Genomic DNA, 12,780 nt, shown 5'->3' on the forward strand with positions numbered 1-12,780 from the left:
ACTTTCTCTTCTTTAATCATCATACTTTCCATAACTACCCTTCTTGTTTCATTTACCTTACAGAATTCAATATCCTTCTCCTTAGTGAATACCGAAGAAAAGAAATTATTCAAAATCTCCCCCATCTCTTTTGGCTCCGCACACAGCCGTCCACTCTGACTCTGTAAGGGACCAATTTTATTCCTCACTATCCTTTTGCTGTTAATATAACGGTAGAAACCCTTGGGATTTATTTTCACCTTACTTGGCAAAGCAACCTCATATCTTCTTTTAGCTTTTCTATTTTTTTTCTTAAGATTCTTTTTACATTCTTTATATTCCCCCAGCACCGTATTTACTCCAAGCAGCCTATATTTATTGTAGATCCCTCTCTTTTTCGAACAAAGCTTCCAATATCCATTGAAAACGATGGCTTACTCAAACGTTTAACTTTTCCTTTCAACCTAACAGGAACATAAAGATCCTGTACCCTCAAAATTTCATCTTTAAATGACCTCCGTTTCTCTATTACATCTTTCCCATGAAACAAATTGTCCCAATCCACTCCTTCTAAATCCTTCTGCATCTCCTCAAAGTTAGCTTTATCCAATCAAAAATCTCAACCCTGGGTCCAGTCCTATCCTTCTCCATAATTATATTGAAACTAATGGTATTGTGATTACTGGACCCGAAGTGCTCCCCAACACATACCTCCCTCACCTGCCCTACCTCATTCCTTAACAGGAAAATCTAACACTGCCCCTTCTCTAGTTGGTGCATCTATGTATTGCTGCAAAGAACTATCTTGCACACATTTAGTAATTAGTTATTTAGTTATTAGTCTAATCTGTATCTTCCTTCGACCCCACTAGGCAGGGGATAATGTAGCTGGGCAAGTGTTTGGACTGTCAGTGGGAAAGTATTCTGGACATAAAGACCATCTGTCTCAGTTATGGAAAGGGATGGAGATACCCTGAGTATTAAGGTCCTGAATTAAGGAAAGGCAGATGTCAATGTAAGGCAGGGTCTGGATGAAGTGTGGGAGCAGTTCATTGCAGCTACACTACAGCTGAACACAAACTTTTGAAAGGACGTGTGAAAGTATGTTAGGACTCTGTCAAGAGTGTCCAGGATTTCACAGAGTTCGAAGGGCCTGTCAAGAGTGTGCAAGATCTCAGCACGTCAGGACACTCGCAGAGATGTGTAGGGTCTCACAGTATGTCAACGGCTCTGTCAGGGATTTGTGGGGTCTCACAGTGTGTCAGGACCCTGTCACGGGTGTGTGGATTCTCACAACGTGTCAAAGGCTCTGTGAGGGATTTGTGGGGTCTCACAGTGTGTCAGGACCCTGTCGCGTTGTGTGGGGTCTCATGGTTTGTCAGGAACCTGCAGGGGCGTGAGGACCTCACAGGGTGGCAGGAACCTGCCAGGGGTGTGTGGGGCCTTACAGAGTTTAGTGACCCTATCAGGGGTGTGTGGGGTCTCACAGTGTGTCAGGACCACGTCACGGGTGTGTGGGGCCTTATAGTGTGTATTGACTCTGTCGGGGGTGTGCGGGGTCTCACAGTGTGTCGGGCACTGCCAGAGATGTGTGGCGCCTCACAGGGTATCAGGACCATGACAGAAGTGTGTGGGGTCTCACAGGGTGTCAGGAACCTGCTAGGGGTGTGTGGGGCTTTACAGTGTGTCAGGACCCTGTAAGGGTTGTGTGGGGTCTCACAGTGTGTCGAGACCCTGTCACGGATGGGTGGGGTCTCACAGGCTCAGGACACCGCTGAGAGCATATGGGGTCTCACGGTCTGTCAGGACCCTGCTAGGAGAGTGTGGGCTCTCCATTCAATGTACTTGGGTGAGATAGGGAACGTAGGAAAACATTGATTGTTGAAATAGTTACTTTAGAGAATGTGACAATTGTAGAAATGATTTTCTTCAATAATCAGGAAGAGAATATATTTCCTATTCAGAAATGGGTGTGGGAATTTCACTATCATCCCTGTTCCCTTGGCAAACAACATGAAGAACAGTGAAGAATAAGTTAGCAGGCAAATTGCCGCAATCGCACATTCTTAGTTTCTCTGTCCTAATTACCACCACAGTGTCCATCACACAGCACCAACACATATGAATTTCAGCTTCTGTGGACTGAGCTGAGGATCTTGTCCCCCATCTCAGACTCAATAACACTGCCTCCTGATGGACTCCCCAGGATTATTGAGTGGGAAATTAAACCGGATAACTGTCGCAGTGTTTGCACTAGGAGGGTGGAGATGTGAACAGAGTGGGATTCATTTGCTGTTTTGTGGTTGAGCAGACTAGTTGAGGTGTTACCTGATTTCTCATTAAATCAATGCTGTCATTGTTATTCCGTGACGAGAACTACAATGGACTACGGATTCTAAAAATAAAAAATAATGACCTCTACTATCTGAGGAAATTAGAAAAAGTGATACAGGATGAGGGCTGTTCCAGGGTTGGATGGCTTTCTTGGAAGGATTTCACTTTTCGGAGTGAAGAGATTTCGGAGAATTTCACTCTTCCAGATCGTCCTCTTCTCCATTCTGACCCCGGTGGAAGTATCTGTCGTTCCAGGACCCAAAGAGGTGTGATCCCTTTCAGAAATCTCCCCAGCTCTCTGAGTTGTTCTTCATACTGTCCTGTGAAAACTCTCCCTCCATCAAACAGTTCCCATGCATCTTAATGTGCATTGTGTTATGGAGCCAACATTTACCCGGTCAAATCTCCGTAGCTCAATAACGATATGTGTCTACACAATACTAACATTTGGTGGAAACAGCTGGATCTATGCTTACCTTTCAGCTCTCTGGGAATCTTGGGGACGAGTCGATGGACCGGAACACAACCTGTTCGGATTTAAACAATTTGAGGAATTGAAATGTGTAAAATTATGAAGTGGATAGTGCTTAAATCCAAAAATAAGTTTATCTGTGATATTATCTCACCACGTTCCTGTATTTCGTTCAGTATCCTGTCCAACTTTGGGACACCAATCCGCATTTTCACGAAGGTTTCCCACATCACCCTCCGGGCGCGGGAGCCTTTCTCCATCACCATGCTCAGGAGGAGTTTAGAACTGTCCGCCCGCTCTCCCTTGTCAGCGAGATCAGAGATTTTCTGTGAAGAATAACAGTGAACATATTGGGGACTGACAGATTCACACAGAGAATGAGAAGTAAATGATGTGCTCTGTAATGGGATCACACTGAGCAGTCACCCGGACGGGTGCTGATCCTGTCTGGACATGGACTGTACATTCTGAGTGCAGAGCACACGAAGGGACGTTCACCGTGAACCTGGTCCACCAGTCAATGAGATCCTGGCTGGTCTGTGACCGCTTCATTGACGTGGCTCCAAATGCATAAATAATTCCCTACCGTATTTGACTGTGTAAAACAGAAATTAGAAAATAACGATCACAGAGGAAGAAAGAAGTCAGAAGGGATTTTATAACAGAGTGAGTAGTCTCAAAGAAGTTGCAGAAAAGATGATGTGATTCATCTTCATTCCTTCACTGCCAGCATGACAGCGGATTACCGATTGATGCCCTCACCCGCATCTCCTCCATTTCCCGCACTTCGGCCCTCACCCCATCTTCCCGACACCACAACAGGGACAGAGTTCCCCTTGTCCTCGCCTACCTCTGGATCCAGCACATTATCCTCCGCAACTTCTGCCACCTTCAACAGGACCCCACAGCTGAGCACATCTTTCCCTCTCCACCCCTCTCCGCTTTCCGCAGGGATCGATCCCTCCGCGACTCGCTTATCAGCACGTCCATACCCACGGATCTCCCACTCGGCACTTATCCCTGTAAGCGTAAGTGCTACACCTATCCCTACACCTCCTCTCTTGCCACCATTCAGGGCCCCAGGCAGTCCTTCCAGTCGAGGCAACACTTCACTTACGAAGCTGTTGGGGTCATCTATTGCATCCGGTACTCCCGGGGCGGCCTGCTCTACATCGGTGAAACCCGACGCAGATTGGGGGACCGCTTCGTCGAGTACCTCCACTCCGTCCGCCACAACAGACAGGATCTCCCGGTAGCCACCCACTTCGACTCTGCTTCCCATTCCCATTCAGATATGCCCATACATGGCCTCCTCTACTGCCATGAAGAGACTAAACTCAGGTTGGAGGAGCAGCACCTCATAACCGTCTAGGTAGTCTCCAGCCCCTTGGTATGAACATAGAATTCTCCAAATTCCAGTAATTCCCTCCCCCTCCCTTCCTCCATCTCTATTTCACATCCCCTCCCTCATAGTTCCACCTCCTTCTACTACTTCGCATTGTTCTCCTGCCAATCACCTCCCTGCTTCCCCTCCCCCATCCCTTTGTCTTTAAAATTACTGTTTTTTTTCAACTAGAAGCATTCTTCAAACCCTCCCCAAAGTTCTTCCTTCAGTCCTGACGAAGGATTTCGGCCCGAAACATCGACTAATATTTTCAACTGATGTTGACTGACCTGCTGAGTTCCTCCAGCGCATTGTGAGTGTTCCTTTGACACCCAATGCTTTTCCTTTGTCTTTTCTAGTGGAAGTTTATTCAGTGATTACACATTACAGAATGGTAGCACTCCCCAATCCACACTGTTTGCAGTTACGGATTGTATCAGAATTATCTCCACCCAGAACAGAACACAATAGAGCTTCTGTGGCATTCACTGATGATGTCCCAGTTCTCACTGACATCCTGTTGTCACGCTGTACATTCTTCCCAGACTGAAATTTCCTGTCATAATGCCGGTGGCGTAATGGCATCAGCGTCGGACTTCGGGATAAAAGGTCCCGAGTTCGAATCCAACCGGCACCCCTGCACGCTTTCCATCCGTGCTGGGTTACGAGCTGGTGATCTCTTTGGAAACTCACCCGGCAGAAGGCAATGGCAAACTACTGTGTAACTTGCCTCGTACGCGGTTCCCCCACTACCTCAGAGAGGCGTGGAGGGAAATCGTCCGCTAATCGGAGAAACTCCGGATGCGACCTACCTACTGTAAAAACCGACGTTTTCTACTGTAAGCCCACAGATCTGTTACTTCTCACTCACTCTGAACATCGAGCAGCTCCCACCATTCGCAGGGTTTTTTCACCGCTTTCTATCACTGGTTCAGATTCACAGGTTTGTGATTGTATGTACAATATCCTCCCTCCCACTCACCCGATGTTCCTCTCCGCTGAACTGATTCTCGAACGTTAACGCCAGGCTCATTCCGTGCACCCCTCCTTCCATCGCCTGCTGCAGCCTGTCCCGGTAGAAGTCCGTCAACTGCAGCAGCTGGAAATCGTCCCAACCTGCCAGGAGCTCGGTAATCACTGAGATCGGACGTGTGAAGGAAAATGAGGAGCATTAAAGAAATTACTGACTCCGCGTTGGTTAGTAACTTTCTCTCTGCAACCTAAAGATCGCCAAACACAGACCAATATATATAGGAGGAGGAGCAGAGGGTGGCTCGACGGCAGCGCGCGCGGTCACTTCGGTGGTGATGTCTGCTATCTGTCAAGTAGTGGACCGTGCACAATTTTGATTTTTTGGAGAAAGACGTGAAGCACGGAGGAACATCTGGAAACCTTCTGAAATGCCCGCTTCATGGCCGCTGCTACTATGTGGTATGAGGAATCTCCGGAGCAAAAGGCCCCGAAAGCCTCGGCTTTGCGTGTTTCAGCGACCCGGGAGAGGTCGAAGGCGCTAGGCAGAGGGTGCGCTCGCGAGGCTGCATCTGAGAGGCTGGTCAGAAGTTCGAAGTGTTCGGACGGATGGACTCAGTGTCGGCTGTGGTCGGCTGCTTCCAAGTCACCGGCAAGTTGACCGTGCCTGGAGGTTTATGGCAGGGAGTTTCTCCCTTTTGCCGCCTGCTATCGGGGACTCGGAGACTTTTGAGACTTTATTTACCGTGTCCATGGTTTGTTCTTCATCAAAGTATGGTATTGCTTTGCACTGCTGTAACTATATGTTATAATTATGTGGTTCTGTCGTTCTTAGTCTTTGGTTTGTCCTGTTTTCTGTGATATCACTCTGGAGAAATATTGTATCATTTCTTAATGCATGTATGCATTTCTAAATGGCAATAAAAAGAGGACTGAGTGTGCTCTTAATCTAATCTATATAGATGTCGGGGAAGGATCGGGCTTGGGCCGGGAGGTGGGGGGGGGCGCCAGGGGTATAGTTCCATCTGTGAAAGGCTGCTCTTTCGTGTCCCCGGGAATATACCTCCCTGTTTGGAAAGGACTCTACTTATTTCTGACAATGTAGTAACCCATCACCCTCACTCTCCTGGTACTGCCCAACAGCACCGCTTTGCTCTAGGTTACTGTCTGCCTGCCTGGTCAACCGCTTCCTCAGTAAACCTCTGGGATATCTCACAAAATGCTGGAGGTACTCAGCATGTCGGGCAGGATCGATGGATGAGAATAAACAATCATCGTTTCGGGCCAAGGCCCTTCATCGGACTGCAAATGAGGGAACAGATATTCTAGTTATTGCCACATTACTTTCTATTCCTTGTGGTCCTGATTCAAAACGTCATATGCTATTCCTCTCCATGGATGCTGCCTGACCTGCTGAGTTCACCAATATTTTGTGTGTCTTCTTGTTGCCCAAAACCTTCAGCATCTGCAGAATGTCTTGTCTTCTGGAATAACTCGCTATGTTCATGTGCATCACAATCTGTTCGAGGAGCAGGAGCAGACGGTACATGTATTCCTTCCATGTGTGACTGTGTTTCCCCAGAGATGTTAACTCTCTCTTATCTCTCTGCTCAGTTTTCACAAATATATGAATTAAACCCAGACGCAGAATCTGCAGAGTATTCATAAATTAAAATAATTCACCAACATACCCGTGCCCTTTCCCGATGTTGACGTCACTGGAACTTCTTCATTGCTCGCACCTTGACCCATCTTTAGGACGGGTGTGATAAGTTTTTGCTGCTCTGTAATAAAAAAAAATAAAAATAACAGGAGGGTCAAACATTCATTGGGGTTTAAAGGAGAACACTGTCTTGATTTTCAACTGAGGCAAACACTTCTAAACATCATGGGCCTGTCCACTGAAGCCCTGATATGGTCTGATCCACCTGCGCCCATCCTTCCACAGTCACGCAATACCCATTCCTGCCCTATGCATGGATTGTACACTGGGCCGAGATTCTCCAGGGTATCTACTGGCTATATTGCAGGCAGTTCCCTTTTTGGTAGCAATCTTGTTTTTCTGGACCGGGAGCGATGTGTCAATGGAATGGCAAGGCAGGTTGAGCAGACAGCACCCACTGATTTGGTCCTCCTACCATTGGTGGCGCTATAGTGTGTAATGGACAAGTGTTACAACAGTGTGGGGTGAAGCATTTCTGCTGACCAATGGGACATGTATTCCTCTCGTCACTGAATTATACAGATTTCTCAGTCACACCTGACTCTCACCGTCTCCTTTCAGTTTAACGTCGCCTGGCATTGATACCTATGGCAATATTATGGATTGAGTCTACATAGAAACACTCTGACATCCTGAATAATGCAAATTCACCCACAGCGTCACGACATCTTGTCCTGAACCACCATAGTATCTCCAGCCGGACTTTACAACCGTTATTAGCACTTAAACTGCGGTCAAGATTACTTTGAGCATATCACCTGGCTATTATCAGACAATTACATGGCACCCTGTTAATTACAATGTAGACCCGCCATACATCCAAAAAAATCAAGATGACAATAACAATCTTTAACATAAATATGACAAAATGCTAGTATTATTCAAAAAAAAATAGACAGACTATTAATATTTTAGGTGGGAGACTCTATCAGAGCTGAGCCTGTGTGTAGGAGACATGTATCTGTTCTCTATCTCCATTGTATTCTGTGTGGCGTATTTATGATTTTTTTTATATAACAAGTCGCATCAGCAGGGGTGTGGTAAACGCGAAGGGAATCAGGTACATATTTGTGCGTTGTTCTGTGCAGTACATAGCTGGGTACTGACGGATGTCATACCTCCATTATTATCCACTCAAATATGCAGAACTTACACTTCGGTACACTTCAGTTTCAAAGCCTCAAGATTGTATGTTTGCTGATTGCTAATAAGGGATCGAATGCATATCACCGACATTCGTAACAATCATTATTGGAGCTGAGGGACATCATGCAACTATAACAAATCGGTGGGACCGCCAGCAACGGCAACTTGATTTGGTTAGATTACACGGCTATATTCTCAGCAGATGGTTCTCAATCTGCCGATCATCTAAAAAATTTTGCTTCCGTATTCACCAGTGGAAAGGATCTTGGCACTTGTGGGAATGGCTTACAGAGGACTGAACCGCTTGAGTGTTAAGAAAGAGGACGTGCTGGGTCTTTTGAAAGGTATTAAGTTAGAAAAGTCGCCGAGACTTTTACTGTGGGAAGCGAGAGAGGAGATTGCTAAGACACTCACGATGATCCTTGCATCATCAATAGGATGTTTGGAAGTTCAGAATGTTGTTCCCTTGTTCAAGAAAGGGAGTGGAGATAACCAAGGAAATTATAGACCAATGAGTCTTACTTCAGTAGTAGGCAAGTTGTTGGAAAAGATCATGAGAGGCAGGATTCATGGGCATTTGAAGAAACATAATCTGATAAGGGATGGTCAGCACGGTTATGTTAAGGGCAGGCCATGGTTTACGAACCTGACAATTGTTTGAGGATGCAACAAAACACATTGATGAAGGTAGAGCAGTGGATATAGTGTATATGGATTTCAGTAAGGCATTTGATAAAGTTCCCCATGCCAAGCTCATTCAGAAAGTAATGATGAATGGGATCCAAGGAGACATTGCTTTCTGGATCAAGAATTAGCTTGCCCACAGAGGATAAAGGGTGGTTGTAGACGGTTCGTATACTGCATGGAGGATGGTGACCTGGGGTGTTCCGGAGGGATCAGTTCTGGGACCCCTGCTCTTCGTGATTTTTATAAATGACGTGGCTGAGGAAGTAGAAGGGTGCGTTGGCAAGTTTGCTGATGACACAAAAGATGGGGGTGTTGTGAATATTCTGGAGAGTTGTCAGAGGTTACAGCGCGACATCGGTAGGAGGCAGAAGTGGCATATGGAGTTCAATCCAAATATATATGAATTGGTTAATTTTGGTAGGTCAAATTTGAAGTCAGAATATAATATTAATGGCAAGACTCCTGACATTGTGGAGGATGAGAGAGATCTCGGGGTCCGGGTCGATAGAACACTGGAAGCTGCTGCACAGGTTGACGTTGTTATTATAGTGTGTTGGCATTCATCACCATGGGATTGAGTGCTATAGAGAGAGTGCAGAGGAGATATACCAGGATGCAGCCTCGATTGGGGAGCATGTCTTATGAGAATAGGTTGAGTGAACCTGGCCTTTTCTCCTTCGACCGACGGAGGACAGGAGGTGACCTGATGAGTTGTATAAGATGAGAGTCATTGGTCGTGCGGATAGCCAGAGGCTTTTGCCCAGGGTCGAAATAGGGGGCAAAGTTTTAAGCTGCTTGGAAGTAGGTAGAAAGGAGATGTCAGTGATAGTTTTTTCACACAGAGATTGGTAGTGCATGGAATGCACTGCCAGCGACAGTGGTAGAGGCGGATACAATAGGGTCTTTTAAGAGACTCTTAGATAGGTACTGTAGATTTCTGTGTTCTATATTTTTAACATTTTACTTACGAGATGCCAAGATGATCATCATGAATCAAATCTCACTGAGATTTCACAGATTCTGCTGAACTTACTACCAACTGCGCAAGTATGGGAAGGTACAGGTACAGAGGAACACTGACTTGCAACAGCATCACAGGCAAGTACATTCAGATAACACACGGAACACAAATTATGCGATTCTGTGTCATTAATAATCTGGAAATACAAATTTTACATAATTTATAATAGATAAATATACATTTTCTGTCAATGACTTGGAAATGTTGAATTTGTCCCTCAGACAAATTGTTGACACATTTTGAGAACAACTAACCTCCAAGCCCAGTTACACTGTTACCTTATATCACCCCAATGTACAGTTGTAATGTGTTGATCTGAATAGATGATCTGCAATACAAGATTTTCACTGAACTTTGGTATATAACAATAATAAAGGTAAGACCATTAGATATAGGAGCAGAAATAGGCCATTTGGCCCATCGGGCCCTCTCTGACATTTAATCATGGCTGATCCTTTTTTCCCTCCTCAGCCCCATTCCCAGGTCTTCTTCCCGTAACCTCTGATGCCATGTCCAATGTGGAATCTATCAATCTCTGTCTTAAATACACACAAAGACTTGGCCTCCACATCTGCCTGTGGTACCATATTCCAAAAATTAACCACCCTCTGGATAAAGAAATTTCTCTGCATCTCTCTTTTGAATGGACGCCCCTCTATCTTGAAGCTGTGCCTTCTTGTCCTAGACTTTGCCCTTGACCTAGAATGGTCTTTCAACATTCAAAAGGTTTCAATGAGATTTCCCCCTCATCCCTTTAATTTTCAGCGAGCATAGACGCACAACCACTAACCTTTGTTTATATGATTACCCTTTCATTCCCTGATTCATACTTGTGATCATTCTCTGAACTCTCTCCATTGTCAGCGAATCTTTTCTTACATAAGAAGCCCAGAACTGTTCACAATACTCAAGGTGAGGCCTCACCAGTGCCTTATCAATCCTCAGCATTACTTACAAAATTGTTGCCACAGTTTGGAAACAACTGGGCTCCAAGCACCGGTCCTTACAACACCCACTGGGACATCCTGCAGACCCAAGCAATGTCTGTTTATGTCTTATCTTTAAACTCACAGAGAACAGAAACAGGAGCAGGCCACTCGGCCCCTCTAGTACATCTTCACCATATCTCACACTGGTAGGTGTAGTCAGTTATTTCACTACCACCAATATCCAGCCACCGGACCAGAGACTTCTGCTTCATTGCACAAGTAGAAACATTTACCCCATCTGTCGAAGCACAAACCTGGGCTGGAGCCGAACCACTGCCAGTTCTATATTGCTGGAGTCCCCATGCCAGGACTCCTAGTGTCGGTTAAATTCTTGAGTGTCTCGGCTATTCCCAGTTCCAAAACTTACACTCCCCTCCATCCCACAATAGATCTGGAACCTGATGATACCTTAATAAGCCAGGAATCCCGGGCCGTAGGTTACCAGCGGGTGGGGAGATACATTTTAACTTATCTCCACAAGATAAATTGAGCACATGCGTTCATTTTCTTACTGTTGAGTGGGATCTGGAGCAGCGCAATTGCCCATCGTATTTCCCGTGGTGTAAGAGGAACAAAATGTCTTGATATAAAATTGCAAATAAAACATTGCAATTTCAGTACAAGAAAAAAAGATGCAGTACATGATGCAGAATTGTTGACTGATTGCAAGATGCTTGCGACATTCGGAACAGAGTTGTATGAATGTAATCCCTACATTTATTAGTTATCTCTCCATTCCAACGCAGACATCATATACTCCATATGCTCAAGATATCCTCACATCCACAGCCGCGCCGGAGGTCAGTCTCTCTGCTGAGGGGCAGTGATCAGAGAGCGATAAAAATGTTCAACACTTCTTGCAGCTCTGGTGAGCTGTTACCCTGATGGAGGAAGTGGCTCAGCAAAACTAAATGAAAAAAATAAATAACAGACTCAACCTCACATGCTCTGAGTTTCCTTATAACAAAGATGAATACCGAACACTCAATCAATTTAAAATTTCACTGATTGTTTCAACCCTGCCTCGAAGTACATCAAGAAAATTTGTTGGTAGTTCATTTTCTACAGAACTTCCAGCAGAAGCTGGTCCAAAATCAAAGATCATTTTTGGGTGCGGCCTGTCTGTTCCAAATGTCAACTCTGGGATATTTATAAGAGACATCGCACAATGCATTGTGGTGATAACCATGACGTTTCGTTCTTTGTTCAATTAAGTGGTTAAACATTCCATCATATTCTTGTGTTTGCAAATGACATGCAGCTACGGTCAACCCCGGGCATTAATACAGGTGAAATTCAGATCCTGCTACTGGACAGCAGGATCGAAGGGAAGGTCCCCAGATACAACTGTATAGATTGAGATTGTGATCTCAGACCCGAGACTCCCCTACTTTTAAAAACATTTTGTCCTCATCCACTCTATCCAGAGCTCAGGATTTCATTGAGTTTCCTGATCCGGAAATCACCATCCCTCTATCGAGAACATGTCCAGAGACACCAAATGATCCTCATAGATACAATTTTTCATTCCAGAATTTTTGTAAACAACAACTGTAATGAGCACATTCCCACGAATAATAGACAATTTGGAGGCAGGATGATTTATTGAGAAAACCTGTGGCTTCCTTACTTCCCTGCAAACCTTCACAAAAAATCTCCTGATGATCAGTGTGCTCATCTAGGCATGGAGCTGAAAGAGATGGGGGAGATTTTCAATGAATTCTCTCTGCCTATGTTTACTTGGGAGACAAATATAGAAATGTGGGAAGTTAATCAAGTCATGGATTGTATACGGATTACACAACAGGACCTTGTCGTCTTGAGGTGAATTAGGATAGACAATTCCCCAAGGCCTTACAATGTGTCCCTTGGACCTTGTGGCAGTCTACTGTAGAGGATGCAGGAGCCCTGGCAGACACAGATATTGCTGGTATTGAAGGGACGGTGTTACAGGGTAGGTTGAACAGGTTAGAAAGCTTATTCCTGGAGCGCAGGAGAATGAGGAAAGATCCTAGGATCGCTCGGTTAATGGTAATGGTCCATGGCATAAAAAAAGGTTTGGTAACCCATGCTGGA

General features: G+C 45.2%; 1 protein-coding gene across 3 annotated transcripts in view; it reads right to left on the minus strand.

Moving 5' to 3' along the window:
* Positions 1 to 12,780, minus strand: part of LOC140207025 (NACHT, LRR and PYD domains-containing protein 12-like) — a 33,816-nt gene that overhangs the window by 16,308 nt on the left and 4,728 nt on the right. For 2 of the 3 annotated variants that reach the window (XM_072275344.1, XM_072275343.1), the window contains exons 2-5: positions 6,830 to 6,922; positions 5,152 to 5,306; positions 2,940 to 3,111; positions 2,790 to 2,840 (exon numbers count right to left, since the gene is read on the minus strand). In XM_072275344.1, the coding sequence (XP_072131445.1) occupies positions 2,790 to 2,840; positions 2,940 to 3,111; positions 5,152 to 5,306; positions 6,830 to 6,890 (439 nt within the window). In that variant the 5' untranslated portion in view covers positions 6,891 to 6,922. Of the gene's footprint in view, positions 1 to 2,789; positions 2,841 to 2,939; positions 3,112 to 5,151; positions 5,307 to 6,829; positions 6,923 to 12,780 lie in introns of those variants that run through there. The other variant, XM_072275345.1, reaches the window with a different exon arrangement.

This window comes from Mobula birostris, chromosome 13 (assembly GCF_030028105.1).
Source record: "Mobula birostris isolate sMobBir1 chromosome 13, sMobBir1.hap1, whole genome shotgun sequence".
In the NCBI taxonomy this organism is placed as follows: Eukaryota; Metazoa; Chordata; class Chondrichthyes; order Myliobatiformes; family Myliobatidae; genus Mobula; species Mobula birostris.